Source organism: Molossus molossus, unplaced genomic scaffold, assembly GCF_014108415.1.
Source record: "Molossus molossus isolate mMolMol1 unplaced genomic scaffold, mMolMol1.p scaffold_m16_p_20, whole genome shotgun sequence".
Lineage (NCBI taxonomy): Eukaryota > Metazoa > Chordata > Mammalia > Chiroptera > Molossidae > Molossus > Molossus molossus.
The window spans coordinates 29498939-29513919 of NW_023425356.1; the positions used below are offsets into that span (position 1 = coordinate 29498939).

The 14981-nt window shown below is 50.0% G+C and overlaps 1 protein-coding gene across 1 annotated transcript; it reads right to left on the bottom strand.

Annotated features, from left to right (window-relative positions):
• Positions 1 to 4206: 4206 nt before the first annotated feature.
• FMOD (fibromodulin) lies at positions 4207 to 13124 on the bottom strand. Its single transcript, XM_036272984.1, has 3 exons — positions 13083 to 13124; positions 9200 to 10185; positions 4207 to 4687 (listed from the first exon to the last, which is right to left on the bottom strand). The coding sequence occupies exons 2-3, from the start codon at positions 10176 to 10178 to the stop codon at positions 4536 to 4538; spliced, it is 1131 nt and encodes a 376-aa protein (XP_036128877.1). The 5' UTR covers positions 10179 to 10185; positions 13083 to 13124; the 3' UTR covers positions 4207 to 4535.
• Positions 13125 to 14981: the final 1857 nt, after the last annotated feature.

Consider the following 14981-nt stretch of genomic DNA (forward strand, 5'->3'; position numbering starts at 1 on the left):
GAGTATTAGCAGTACCTGAAACTTTCTCCAACTAAGATCACAGGTATTTTTATATTAAATTAGTTATGAAAATACTTAGAAATGACATTTATGCATATCAGCACATCGGAATGACTGTAGTAAGACTTGTTGCTAGATCTTGTTTTTTAGTGCATTCATAAAAAATACATACTATGTAAGCTTTTATATATTTTGTAACTATTTAATTGGTTTCTTTTGTAACACTATGTATTTTATTTTATGCCTTCAAAAACATTTTGAGCCCAGCCAGTGTGGCTCAGTGGATTGAGTGTCATCCCATGGACTAAGATGTTCTGGGTTCGATTCCCCATCAGGGCACATGCCTGGGTTGTGGGCTTGATCCCCAGTATGGAGTGTGCAGGAGGCAGCCTATTGATGTTTCTGTTTCTCTCTCATATAAATTGTTCTGTCTCTCTCTCTCTCTCAAAAAAAATAAATTAATTAATTAATTAAAAAAATTGTTTTGAGAAGAGGTCCATAGGCTTCACCAGACTGCCAAAGGGGTTCCCTGCACACAAGGTCAAGGCCCCGCTTACACCGTGCCTTCTGGAGTCTTGATTTGGGGTCGGTGTCCAGTGGGGCTGGGCGCTAATCAAAGCAGCTTTGGGACAAGGTGGGGGCGAAATGAATGAAACCTTTCTAGTCTTAGAAAGCCTCTGACGGTGTGAAGAGAGGTGCTGCCCACTAGCGGTGGGAATGTAGAACTATGAGACTGCTTACAGCACAGGCCCTGGGACAGGGTTGGTGAGGTTGGTCACGTTTCTTGGTACTTGTGTCTGAAATTAGATACGAGAGGCGACAGGTGGTTTTACCCCTCCCTACAACTCCAGCTTCGTCGCTCGAAACATCTCTTCCTTGTTCTCTGTGCTCCAGCCATGTTCTCTTTCAGTGTCTGGAGGCTTCCTCCTGCATTCGGGTGTTAATACAAGCTGTTCTCTGCTGGACTGCCCGTCACCCCATCTGGATAACTACACTCTCCCTCCATATCTGGGTCTCTACCCCTGAGCCTCCAGTCCAGGCCGGGCTCCTCGATAATCCTCCCATAGATCTGTGCCCACAGCTTGTTCTCCTTGGGGGGTCTTTTCATTTATCATTTATTACTGTACTAGACTATAAAAACCCCAAGGGCAGGCAGGGGCTGTTTGCTTTTGTTTTCTGCCGTATCCCCTGTGCCTGCGCAAGGGCACTCAGTCAAAGCTGACTAACGAAGAGTGAATTTGAATTGGAAAAATCATAAAGGGACTGTGAATGCGAGCAGAATGGATTTAGGTCCATGAAAAATAAGGTCAGATGGCCTCCCTCCACTGGGACACCTCATGACTGCCAAGCCTCTCCATACTGCTAGAGGTCCTACTTACACCAGGAACAGGACTCACCAGGATTTCACAGTAGGAACAGTGAAGCAAGACTGACAGACCGGGGAGACAGACGACCTGGGGTCAGATCCTGGCCTTGTTGCTTCCTTCCTGGGTGACCTCAGCCTCTTTTTGCCTCAGTTTCCTCATCTGTAAAATAGTGAAAATAATAGAACTTCTGGCCTAGGATGGTTAGGGATGCTAATGAGGTAACATAAGGAAAGCACTTAGCAGATAATAAGTACTGATCATATGGTACCTAAAGGAATAGTCAGTCCACTCCCTACCCTCTAGAGAAGCACCGGATTTAGAAAGGGAGGCAGCCTTGTAGCAGGGTTGGGTCTGGCTCCCATTCTTCCCCCTGCTCTGTCTTGGTTGGAATATTCCTGGGAGCCACTAAGAAGCAAAATTTAGAGGCAGAGCCCTGGTTGGGTGGCTCAGTTGGTTGGAGTGTTGTCCCACACACCAAAAGGTTGCAGGTTCAATTCTGTTAAGGCACTTATCTGGGTTGCAGATTTGATCCCCAAGAGACAACTGATCAGTGTCTCTCTCGCTCTCTCCCTCTTCCTCTCTCTAAACATCCTTGGGTGAGAATTAAAAATAAAAATAAAACACATGTAGAGGCAGAAGGTTCTTTCTTATAGCTTGGCTGCATCCCTGCCTATGCGTCCACGTCTTCGCCTCCCTCAGGGTGTGCTGAGTGTGCTGCCCTTGCAGAGAGGCCTGTGCTGTAAGTCATGATTTCCTTCTGGTCTTTTCTACCCTTACAGCCTTGGCTAATTCTTCCCCAGAGATTTATAATCAAACTAGTTTGCTCTGGCTTCAGATGGAATTACAACATTGGTAACATACTCGGCACAGGATTTCACAGAACATATTAGTGCTCAGTAAATATTGGTTATTTCTTTATTAGAAAACAGTGGATTGTCCCAAAAGTGCAATCCTAGTCTGCCCTCTTCACTTTATAACATTTGCTAAGCACCTAACACAACATCTGGCACTTAAAGGCTTTCAAGAAATATGCGTGTGGAGAGGATGAATGAAAGAACTGATGCTTATTTTCCTCCTCCAGGCCCAGTTGGGCTTTGTAGTGCTTGACAGTCCTCTGTTCCACACAGTAGCCACTAGAGGGCAGGAGAGGTTAAGACAATAATCAGGACCAGTGAGACCCAGAAGGACTGGGTCGACAAGAGAGGACCATGGAAGGAGAAAAATGTTAGAATGATTGAAAAAAAGCCAGTTGTTTTTTTTTTTATCTCTTGGGGACCAAACGGAAGGAAATTTGTAGCCAGAGAGATTGAAGTTAGACTTTAAGAAGAACTTCCAATGCACAAAGTTTGCTAACTAGAGATTTTATAGGAGGTGACTATTATTATTATATATTTTTTTTAGCCCTTTAGCTACATCCGCCCAAGCAGAATAGATGAGAAGGTGGTCTGAGGCCTGTGTGATCCAAAAGGTCCTCTTAAAGTGTCTGCCTTTAATGACTCCATTCTTGCAGATGCAATTGTAAAATACCTTTATTGGTCAGGATAGCCACCACTCATGCTTTTCCTGTAATAAGTATCCTTTATAGAGGCACGATGGTGTTCACATGCAGATGCTTTCTGAAGAGCCCTGGGGCGGGGGGCAGCCTTGCCCCTCACATCAGAGCTCCTTTGTTGAAACTAGCTGGTTTGGCTTTTGTGGATTTCAGGGTCTGGAGCCAAGAACATAGTCCAAGGATACCCCCTTCACTTCTTGGGAAAGCTGCTTCAAAATACACAGAATCAGGGACATAATGGCATCTGGGCAAGGGCCAGGCTAGGGCTATCTCTCTTCCAGCAGTCCCTGCCCCGGGCTTCCCAGATGGCTCCATCCCTATGGTGCCCCAAAGAGAAAGAGGGTTAAGCTCCATGCAACATTACCTTTCAGAAATGGGGAGAATTCAATGCTCTCCAGCCAAGCTATAAAGCAACAGGCATATTCAGTAATGAGGGTGCAGCTCACAGATGCAAAAATAGAGAGTTTTATGCTCAGCACAAGAAAGAGTTGGCTGCCTAGCCTGGGAGCATGTCCAGCCAGAGCTGGTACCACAGAACTGTGGCCTTAGGACATATCAGTTAATGGAGGTGAAGCACAGCCTCCTCCTTAGGCTAGCAGGCAGGTCCAGGGCTGGTTGGAATCTGTCTCTCCCATCATGATGGAGACCTTCATGCTTGGGTAAGAGGAGAGGCCACATGACCTTTCTCAGGCTTTGAGAAACACATGGTCTCCCCTTTGAGGACAACGACCAAAGTAGGGAGCTGCTAGCAATGCAGAGAGTGTGGGACAGGAATTAAACTACTGGGAAGCCTCCTCAGTCCAGCCTATTGAGTCTGACCTTTCCTCTTTTGAAGTCTGATCTACCTTCAAAGAACTGTCTGGCTACTAAATATAGTCCCACACATTTATCTAAACCTAAGGTTGGTTGTCTCCTTCCACATCAGGCCCTGAATGCATCACCTTACTGGTGACCTCAAGTGTGGTGGCTTTCAAGGAGTGAGGCCAGGGAGACGCAGAGGTGACTCTTGGTGTCTTTCCAATTTGAGACACAAGTGTGGGTTCTCTGGCAGGCAGACGCCCGAGTGCCTTGGGGCCTCCTGTCTCTGCTTAAGGCATAGAAGAGCTGCCTGTGGAGCAAGCTGACTGGACGAGGTGGTGTTGAGAGGAGGCAGCTGGACAAGAGATACAGTCTGAGGGGCAGCGAGTGCCAGCCCAGAGGAACCGCATGGCCAGCCCCAAGCGTGGGAGAGCTGTCATCGCAGCTCACAGAGGGTCGGGGATTTTTGGAAAAGTGGGTTATGTACTTTCCCCAAGCAATTTTTAAAGTTCATAGCACCAGATCATCGGGAAGAATTTAAGGGTAGTGAGATTTCTGAAGCTGGGGCTGTCAAGGATTACTCCCTCGGCTGCATTCTGTCCTAGGAAAGAGCGCTTGGGAGGTGTCCCCCAGCAGAAAGCTTCCTGTCCCCGCATCCCACCTGACCCTGCCTACAGCGAAAGAAGACTACAGGGGGAGCCCCTGGAGTTCTGTCACATGGTCTGTCCTAGACCTTCCAACAAAAGCCAAACCAAACCATCAAGCCAAATGCAGTGGGGCGTGGGGGCCCTGGGCCCCGCGCCCAGTGCGAGGGCCGCTCAGATCTCGATGAGGCTGGCCAGGCGCAGACAGAGGGGCGCGTCCACCGGCATAGCGTTACGCTGGATCTCGTTACCATCCAGGCGCAGCACCTGCAGCTTTGAGAAGTTCACGACGTCCACCACGGTGCAGAAGCTGCTGATGGAGAACTCTGTGGGGACAAGAGGGGCGGAAGTGGGTGGGAGGAGCCCGGATCAGAGACCCGGATCTACGGCAGGGCCAGACAGCCCGTGAAGCTGCTTGATGCCAGGGCTGGAACTTGGCCAGGACTGAAGTCATGCTGACTTGCACCACTAGGCAGGCAAAACTAGGGCCAACTTGGGACTTCTGTTGTGGCTGCAGCTTCGCCTCCGGCCCACCCCTAGCCTAGACAGTACTCTGCAGACCCTGGGATGTCCTTGAGTGTTCTTCCAACCAGGACCTGCTGTCTTACCACCTGTGTGCAGCAGGGGGAGCAGAAGGAAATCAAAGCCCGGCTCTAGCAGCTCTGAAGTATGGGTAGCTTTTGAGAGGGCTTTGCTAAATTGCTTTGAGAGGAAGACAAGGGAAATGGTGGGGGGGGATGGGGGGGTGGGGGGTGGGGGTGGGGGCTGGGGCTTAAATCTGGAATATCTCCTGCCACTTTGCAGACGGAGAAAGTGGCGGTAAATTAAAGTGAGATCTCCTGGGCGGAGAGACAACGGTCTGCACGCCAGAGCTGTGAGGGGCTGTGCGTCTCCCTTCGGAGCACGGCCGGAGTGAGCACAGCTCTGCGGGAGACGAACAACCACAGGCGAAGGAGGCTGCTATGAACCTCAACAGTCAAGTGCATAATTCCCCTGCCTCCTGCATGTTATATGATTATGGATTATCTCTTTTTTTTTTTTAACCTCAAAAGAATGTTCCCCTTTTGAAACTTTCCCCCTAAACCATGTAACCCTAATAGGTACAATAGTTCTGTTTGGTTTTAACAAATCCCTCTGCTGCCTTTCGCCCTCTTCTCCCTCTGGTCATCCTCCTAGACACGTAACCACCTCTGTCTAGCGTCTACTGGGTCAGGAACTGGAAAGGAGAAAACCAAGAACGCAGTTAAAAGTCCAGCAGGGACAACGAAAGTCATCACTGAAAATCTCCGAGGCCTCTTGGGCTCCGGCAACGCGGAGCGGAAGAGCTTGAGGAAGATCGCTGATGTGAGTGATGGTTCCGGTTGGGTCCTAAGGGCAGGATCCGCATGGTACATCTCCAAGACTGTCTCACGCGGGCTGACCCAGAGCGGGGCTTGCTTTGGCATCCACCCGAGGTGCTCCTCCGCTTGCGATGGTGGTCAGGAGCTATGCCAGCCTGAAGCTGGGCATCGGGAGTGGGAGGAAGGCTTTCTGACTCTTTCCAGGGGCGATGGTGGAGGCAGAGTGGGGGGAAAGACAATGGGGGTGAAATGAAGGTCACAAGGAAGACAGTACAGAGAGCTTACAGGCCAGTGAAGAACATGTTTTTAAATGAGCACCATCAACGGTTTTCAGTCTCAGTTAGGAACTGACCAAGAGAAGACGGGGTGAGGCTGCAGCCAATTAGCTTGTACTGTAAACAGAAGACAGAAAATCCAACCCTGAAGTATAATGAGACTCTGGGCATAGCAGGGAGATGAGAAATGCCCTTCTCTAGAGAGTACTATGGTAGGGAGAGAAAATCTGAAATGCTTTGGGGATGTACCCCTTCTGGTCCTGGAGAATAGACCAAGTGGACTCTGAGTGGGCAGGTTGGGGTACGAGCAAATGCCAGGGACTGGGTCTGTGATGTCCGCATAGAAGCAGTGGAGTGGGGTGGGCTGGAGAGAAGGAAAGTGTAAGTATAATATCCAGCCCTATTCGGACTGTGCTGGAGGTCCCAGGATACAATCTCTACCCTCGCCTGGAGCCCTCGGACCATCTGTTCAAATCCTGGATTCCAACTCTGCACATATAAATATGGGGATACTTGGGGGCTGCTGGACACACAGTGTATGTAGATTCTATCCACATGTTGGGTACTGTGAGCCCCCCTGTGTTTCTCCTACAAGTTCATTAATAGTACAGGGCTCTTTTGCTTGGAGACTCAGGACACTTTCCAGACCAGATTAAAAACTGACATAAGTCTTTCCAAATTCCTCCTGCTGTACCCGCCCTGCTCCACTGGATCCCAAAGCTACCGAATACAGTCCGAGCTGTGTTTCCTTGCTGTTGCCAGGCTGGAAAAACTGAGGGAGATGCTAGTGGAATAAGGAAGAGGAGGGAGAGGGCAGGCCTTTCCCCCTGCACACCCTTTAGTTCCTGCCCTTCTTTTGGATCCTCCCGCAGAGGATTGCTGCATTTCCACCTGCACCCCCACCTCTGGTCCCCAACTGTCTGTGCAGAGGGGCCTGTCACTCGCCCTAGGAGAGGCGCTAAGCTTGGGCAACTATCTTCCCTGCTGGTGATGTGAATCAGAGAGATAATCCTCACATTCTCAGCCAGAGACGCCTGGCTCCAGGTCCTTGGACAATGAAAGCAGGGGTTCGGGGTGCTATACTACATAGTCTGAGTAACCTGGAGAGACTGCTTTTCCTTCTCTGTCTCAGTGTCCCCATGTTTGCAATACAAAAAGTAAAATAAAACAAAATTATGCCTGCTAATTTCAAAGTGGCAATAAGAAGAAGAGCTAATAATAATAAGAGTAATTGTGCATTGCTTTTTCAATTATGGGCCAGGCCCTAGACCAAGCACTTCCTGTGTATTAATTCAATAATCAGAAAAATAAGGACTTGGTGTTATTTTGCCTAAAGAGAAGATTAGGAGAGATACGAATAAGTAGACCAAGAGAATTTGGCTTAAATTGTACAAGAAGGGATTTGGGGTAGACACTGAAAATTTGGGTTTTTTTTTTTACTACAGGGAGAACTTTCTAGCAAGACCTTGTGATGCTTTACTAAAGTCATTTTATCTTTATCAGAGCTTTTGGAAAGGGTGGACCCCCTAATATTTGAGCAGCAGATGTGGTTCTGCATGAGGGCAGAGTGCTGCTGGATGCTGTGATGAGGTCATTTCCACCCCAGGTGTCTCTGATTGTATAGTTAGGCAATAACAGATGGGTTTGCACCCATGACAGCTGCTCTTTGCTGTCACATTTTCAAGATCAAACTCTGATGAAGCACAGCATACAATATGCTACAATATGACATTTCTGATGTGAAAGTCCTGGATTCAGAATGGGTGGCAGGTAAGTAGTGGTGACTCCTGGGTGGGATGAAGGAGACTAGTGGAATGATGGGACAGCTACGGGTAAATGTCAAACCCTCCGTGTCATAGAGACGTCTTAGAGAACCATCCCTGTTGGAATGAGAAGACCTCCAAAGTAAGAGAGGCTTGAAAGACAAAACAGTTTGCAGTGCACATGATGGAGTCTTGCACTTCGAACTAGAGGACCAGACACCTCATTACCTTTCTAGTCCCACTGTCAATCTCTGTGACTGGGGCCTCTCTCACTCAGAGGGCTGTCCAGCTCATTAACATCTTGCCAGATGACTGGTCTATTCCCTAGCACGGGGAGAAAAAGGATCAAGGGAAACAGGGTGACTACTCAGTCTCTACAGGGGCTGTTCACTCTCAGCAGACTCTACTACAAAGCCCTTTGCGAGTGGTCATGAGTGAGTCTTTCTTTCCCCAGGGAGAGTGGGACTTTGTTGACAGAGGAAGTGAGGTTAAATGCTGGTTCAGGACCTTCCAATTAGTATTAAGACATCAGAGGTCCTGGAGTAATGTAAGTGCATTCTGAACACAGATTCTGAGGAGGAGCTGAAAAACAACTAGATAATCCAAGCTGAAATGAATGTTTTAGTTCTTAGAGGCAGAGAAGCAGCTCTTTTGGTTCCTTTAGACATCTGCAGGGAAGTGCTTGGAGAACAAGAAGCCCAGTGTCCTTGCCCTCCACTCCAGGGCTTTGTGATGGTCAGGCTCATGTTTTCCTAGGGGAACCTCTGCCCTGCCTCCAGGGGGTCCTTGAAGTCCAGGGAGAACAGCCAGAACAAGTATCGCATTCAGCACTGAGAGGCTTCACATTCTTGTTCACCAGCTGTTAAGTTTGAGAAACAAATAAACACCCAAACACAAGACCAGGCTGTAGAGGCAAGAGTAGATCGTGTGGAAACAGAGAACTCATCTTCTTCTGGGTCAGTGAGTAGGTACAGATGCCATGGTTTCTTAGCCCACCTTCCTCCCGGGATGGATCCTAGAAGTTCAACTTAAATCCCTTCTCTCTATAAACTGCCACTCCCAAACTTTCCCAGGCTAATACCTCACTGCTGCTCAATGCATGACCCCTTCCTCTCAGACACATGAAGTTCCTGGCTGTCCCCTACAGGTGACTGGTTCCTTTGTTAGTGGCAATTTGTCTTCCCAGAATGGCTTTTTCCTGAGTTCCTCTGGCCACTTATCTCTCAAGACCTAGATTGAAACTTACCTCTTGTGGGAAGTCTTCTTACCAACCCATTCCCCCACTGAATTTTAGATACACTGCCGTTTAGTGTAGGTGTAAGGCTTGGTTTCCAGGTTGCTTTATTTGGGCTCTCTAGTTGCCCTATTGCTATTTCTTTTTTGTTGCCTCTAGCACTCAGAAGAGGGTCTTTCCAATGAAATAGACAGCCACTCCCCATACCCCTTTGTCAAGGTCTCACCATTGATCCTATTGCCTTGGAGGTAGAGGTTCTCCAGATTGGTGTTGACTGGGGGGATCTTCTGCAACTGGTTGTAGGAGAGATCAAGCTCAAGGAGGCTGCTGGAATTGAAGGTGTTGGAGGCCAGGCCATTGTTGGTGAGACTGTTGTGGGACAACCGCACATATAACAGTTTGGGTGACCCCCGGAAGTAGCTGTCGGGGACAGAGTAGACGTTGTTGTGCTCCAGATACAGCTGCTCCAGGGCTGAGGGCAGCCCATCAGGTACCCTTCGAAGGTGGTTGTAACTCAGGTCCAGCAAGATCAACGACCGGAGGCCCCTCATCGCACTGCCCACTTCCTGGATCTCATTGTGTTGCAGGTACAAGGCTGTAAGGTTCTCTAGCCCCTCCAGAGCATTGTTGGGGACCCGTGAGATCTGGTTGTGGTCGAGATGGAGTTCCTTCAGGGATCGAGGCAGTGGGCCAGGCATCCGGGTCAGGTTGTTGTGGTCCAGGTACAGCCTCTCCAGGTGCCTCAGCTTAGAGAAGACCTTCCTGCCCACCTTATCACTGGTGATCTGGTTGCCATGGAGAGCGATCCAGAGCAGCCCCGTGGCGTTGTCAAAGACACTTTCCTGGATGGAGGAGATCTGGTTGTTCTGGAAGTAGACGTACTTCATGCGGGAGGGGACGAAAGGCAGGTACTTGAGGTTACGGTTATCACAGTACATGGCCGTGGGGAAGTTGGGCGGGCAGTCGCACTCCTGGGGGCAGTCTCGGGGATCCGGTGGGGGTGGCGAGCCATAGGCATAGGCGGGACCTTCCTCCACCCCATAAGGGTAAGGCTCATAGGGCTCATAAGGGTAAGGTTCATAGGCATCGTAGTAGGTGGACTGCTGGCTGCGGAGGTAGTGGAACCACCAGTGGGGGTCTTCATCGTACTGGGCCCAGGAGAGGGAGCAGAGCCCTGCCAGCACCAGGACAGAGGCCCACTGCATTGTGTCTCTGCAAGAAGGGAGAGAGAACAGAGCAAGGGGGCATTAGTGAGACTCTAGGGAGGCAGAGTGGGTGAGCCTTAGGCCTTGACCAGACATGATTTAGTGCCAAACACCTGAGAATAGGAGCCTTGCTCTCACTTCCTCCTGCCTCCTCCGAGGGCTGATTCTGCACACTTGGTCCAGTTGGACCTTGGCTATCTGAGGAGAACTAGGTGCATTTCCCCCTCGTCACAGAGTCACAGACGCAGTCTTTGAGATTAAAAGAAACTTGCCTTGGCTGGTTTGCCTCAGCAGTTAGAGTGTCGGCCTGTGGACCGGAGAGTCCCGGGTTTGGTTCCCGCTAAGGGCACGTAACTCAGTTACAGTTTGCCCCCAGCCCCACTCAATGTGTCTCTCTCACATCAATGTTTCTCTCTCTCTCTTCCTCCCTCTCTCCCTCCTGCTCTACCTGAAGATGAATGCAAAAATGTCCTCGGGTGAGGATTCAAGAGAAAGAAAAAAACTTGAATGGGAGCCGGCTCCATTTTTTTGGAGGGAAAGATCCATTGCAACCTGAAGGTTCTGTTGGGGCAGCTGGAGAGCCCACAGCAATCCCTGTGGGGTGGGGGTGGGGCACTCTTCAGGCCTGAATTCACATCCAACTTGGACTCCCCAGGGACATAACATTTTCCAAGAGTCCAAGGAAGAAGCCCTGTGGCTCTTTCCATGTCTCTGGGAAACCTCCAGAAGTGGCTTGAGACCTCAAAGTGGAAGAGCTGAACTAATCCTGAAAGATCTTTCAGTCTCTTGGGCAAGCTGAGGGTTTCTGGTTTAGAGTCTTTGGGGAGGGGTGTGGTCCCACTGTAGCCACCACAAGGCTTGGGCTACCCTCCAAAGTGCCAGCGTCTAGAACAGTCTGCCGGGTGAGGAAACTCCAAGGTTAGCAGCTGTGGCTCCATGTGCTACTTGGCGGGCACAGGGCTTTTTATGTAACAGTTACAGACCCTCTCCAGACTGAGGACACTGGCTCCCAGCAGCAGCACTTGCCTTCTCGAGTGGCCGGGTGCATGGAGTCTGAGTCAGTCCACTTGCTGACCTCGGTGGAGTCTAGGAAAGTATGAACACTCTTTATGCTCCACCACGGACATTATGTAAGAGCCATGTGGGGCCAAGAGAAATGAATGGAGGAACACCAAAAAAAAAAGTAATAGGAATTGGAGATCCTCACATGTGCCTAAGGGAACGTGGCTTTACAGTGGGATTCTGTCCTTCTCCCCCCTCGATTCCACGCTCCCTGAGGAGACATCTGGGTTACCAGGCTCCACAGCAAGACCCCTACACTGGCATCGGCTTCTTGTCTTTGAGCTTATATGCTAGTGAGATAAGAACAGGCCTGGAGAAATGAGGGAAGCTGAAGGTATGGAAGATGGGTCAGGGGGTGACGTGTCAGTCCTGAGCACCTGACTCTGAATACCTGCAGCCAAAGTTTGGCAGAGCCCCTGTGAGCAATGGGCACCTTCCTGAGGTATGAGTGTCACCTTTGAATAGGGAATCCTTAGAACCTGTTTGGTCCTGGAAAAGTTTCATATATCTCTCACCTTGCTTTTGGGCATTGCTGGGGTTGGCAACTGTGGACAGGAGAAAGAAAGAAGTCTAAAAGCAAGCATCAAATCCAAGGAACCGATGGGAAGGACCCTGACTGTGACAATATCGTCATTTTGTGGCCACCACCCCTTCTGGACCTCTTTGTTCCCTAAAAGCGGTTCTTTTAGGCCAGCTTCATCCCATCAGCCTCTGGGCTGCAGAGGAGAGACACCCTGGCTCATTCTCAAGCAGCCTGCAGCCTCAGACAAAGAGCCCACAGTGTTTCCGAGAAGCCGACCCGATTGCCCACTACCTGGGCATGCTGGCTGGGCCCTGGTTCTGGCCAGGAGAGAAGACTGATGGAGCGGCCTACTGCCAGCAGCACATTTTTCCATGCACAGCTCTGGGCTGCTGCAGGACCAAGGTGGCTGTCTGGAGGCTGGCACAGTGAGCCTCTGTCTCCACTTCTCCTTCCAGACTGGGTAACCTGGCAGACAAGAGCCACCTTCCTCTTTAAGACTCAGCCTTTCAGGGGCATGCATCCTGCCCACTTTGGCCTCTCTTTAGGAACCCTGACGGCTGACAGGGTTTGGTGGGGACCTTATGCCTCTTCTTGTCCTATCTCCATCTCTCAGCAATGTTGCTCCAGGGTTGTCTACTCTTAAATTACCCCCTAATGATGGAGACCCCCCTGTGCTCAGAGTTTTGTGAGGTGGGGAGTTTCTAGGACTGGCACTCTGTGAGTTGGGGAAGCTCACTCATGAGTTATTGCTTTTCTTTCATTTTTCCACTCTGAAGGACCATCTGTCCTTCCTATCAGAGTGAGGGAGGTCAAACCGGAAGCCACCCCTTCCCTGGACTGGACCCTCACTTCACAGCTCCCTAGACATGGTAAACTCTTAACACTTCTCTTTCTCTCTCTTTCACACACACACACACACACACACACACACACTCAGACACTCACACAGTACATAAATCTCCCCTCCTCCCATGGCAGTGTTTCAATCCCACAACCCCTCTGCATGAGACACTGCAGGGACACAGGGGTAGGATGGAGGCATTTATGAGTAGGAGTAGGGAAGAGCTGGCTTCCCTTTGCTTTTCTGTGCCCGAGAACTGGAGGTCCCCCCAACAACCTGAAAGGAGCTGCAGGACAAATTATGTTGGAACACCTTTTTCTACTTCCCCTTGGCTCTCTCCAGCACCCCGGGTCATTGCCCAGAGAGGGAGAGGGGGAAAGGGCTCCTCTCTGCTGTCCTCTCCCACTCCCCAGCCCCCTTTCTTCATTTACTTTATGGAACTACAAGACACAAAAGCAAGTAAAATGACTACACTTACCTGGAATCGAACCTTTCAGAGAGTGACCACGCTGCTCTGTGGACTCCTTGGATTGAGGGAAGTGTCTGTGAGGGAGAAGGAGTGAGAATGTCTACTGAGAGTGTCCGGGTCTGTGCCAGGCCAGGGTCCCGCCCCCAAATTCCTAATCAAATATTGTGAAGAGAGGGGCTGAGGAGCCAGGATCCTGGCTTTTTCAGCTCTGCTGCAGGGGCGGAGCTCACATTCAACTGCGCAAATCCTGTCTGCCTGCCACCGAAAAACCCACCTCCTTTCCACTCACTATCTTCCCTGGAGCCCTGGCAGCATCAGGGCCTCTTTCTGCTGGATGAGTTAGTGGCGCCCTAGAACTTATTTGTACAGGCTCTTACGGAGCGCCTGGATTTTTCATTAAACCCACAAGGGCAGATGCCGGCATGGGAAGGGCCAGGATTTGGGAAGAAGCTTCTTAATTAACTCTTTTAGTAACCAGGTCTCTCCCTCCCTCCCCCAGAGCTAGTATTCACCCTTCTGGGCTCAAGCTTGCTGCGTACTAGCTCCATACTTTCAGTTACTCTTAGGGTTCCGACGCCTTGTTGGGTTGCAGCAGGACGGTATGAGATGACCTGTGAGGCACCTGGTCTCGCGCACAGCTGACGCTCACTATGTGGGAGCTGACTGCTGCTGCACCCATTTGACAGGTGTTGACACCCTGAGCAAGGGGACGATGAGGTCGGAAAAGCAAGCAAGAGATAGACCAGGAAGGGACTTCTAGGCTGTGGGATGGATTTAATTTTTATTCTAAACAAGACATGTTGTCTTGCCCTGGCCGGTTTGGCTCAGTGGTTAGAGCGTCGGCCCATGGACCAATGAGTCGCGGGTCAATTCCACTCAACACATGTACCTCGGTTGTGGTTCGTCCCCAGCCCTGGTCGGGGTCATGCAGGAGGCAACCAGGCGATGTGTCTCTCTCACGTCTGTGTTTCTCTCTCCCTCCCTCCCACTCTATCTGAAGATAAATGAAAACATTTCCTTGGGTGAAGATTAAGAAAAAAAAGACACGTTGTCTTTTAAACTACTCAGGAGAAGCAACAGGATCTGATTCACATTTCTGAAGGCACGTGGGAGAGGCTGCTGCGTGGTGAGGAGAGGCAGGGTGGAAGGGGGAGGCGCTGACTCAGCCTCGTGGAGAGGGGAGGGCAAACGGCCTCGTGCAGGGGAAGAAGGCTGTGGGTGTTTGGACAGGAAACTAACAAGTGCTGAAGATGAACTTGAAATGAGGGGTTAGGGGACTCCTAACGAGTCCTAGATTTTCAGTTTGCACCGCTGGGTGGGTGGTAGCTCCATTTCCTGACATTGGAAAGACCAGGAGGAACAGACGTGGGTAGAAAAACAAAGTATACTTTGGATGTGCTAAGTTACCTGTTAGGCATTCCCATGGAGATGTACACAGGCAGGTATCTGAGTCTGAATTTGGAGTTTGGGAGTTGTAAGAAAACATTTGGGAACCTCAGAATTTAGATCACATGTCTTTTTTTTTTTTTTTTATCCTCACCCGAGGACATTTTTTTCCATTTTTTGCACAGATAGAGTGGGAGGGAGAGAGAGAGAGAGAGAGAAACATCGACGTGAAAGGGACACATCGAGTGGCTGCCACCCGCACGACCAACCAGGGCCGGGGACAAACTGCAACCGAGATACATGCCCTTAGCGGGAACCGAACCCGGGTCTCTCCGGACCACAGGCCGATGCTCTAACCGCTGAGCCAAACTGGCCAGGGCTAGATCACATGTCTTAAATACTCTCTTCAACTAAGGCCCTCACATTCCAAGAAACACCCCCTTTTCAAAAAAATGTTAATTGTGGTAAGTTACATACAACAAAATTTACCCTCTTAGCCATTTTGAGTGTATAGTTCAGAAG

What these genes read in the sequence shown, in the direction of transcription:
- FMOD (XM_036272984.1), bottom strand. Translation starts at nt 10,178, where the DNA reads ATGCAGTGGGCCTCTGTCCTGGTGCTGGCAGGGCTCTGCTCCCTCTCC. An exon ending in CCAAGGCAATAGGATCAATG is followed by an intron (nt 4,688 to 9,199) that starts GTGAGACCTTGA and finishes TTGTCCCCACAG; the next exon opens with AGTTCTCCATCAGCAGCTTC.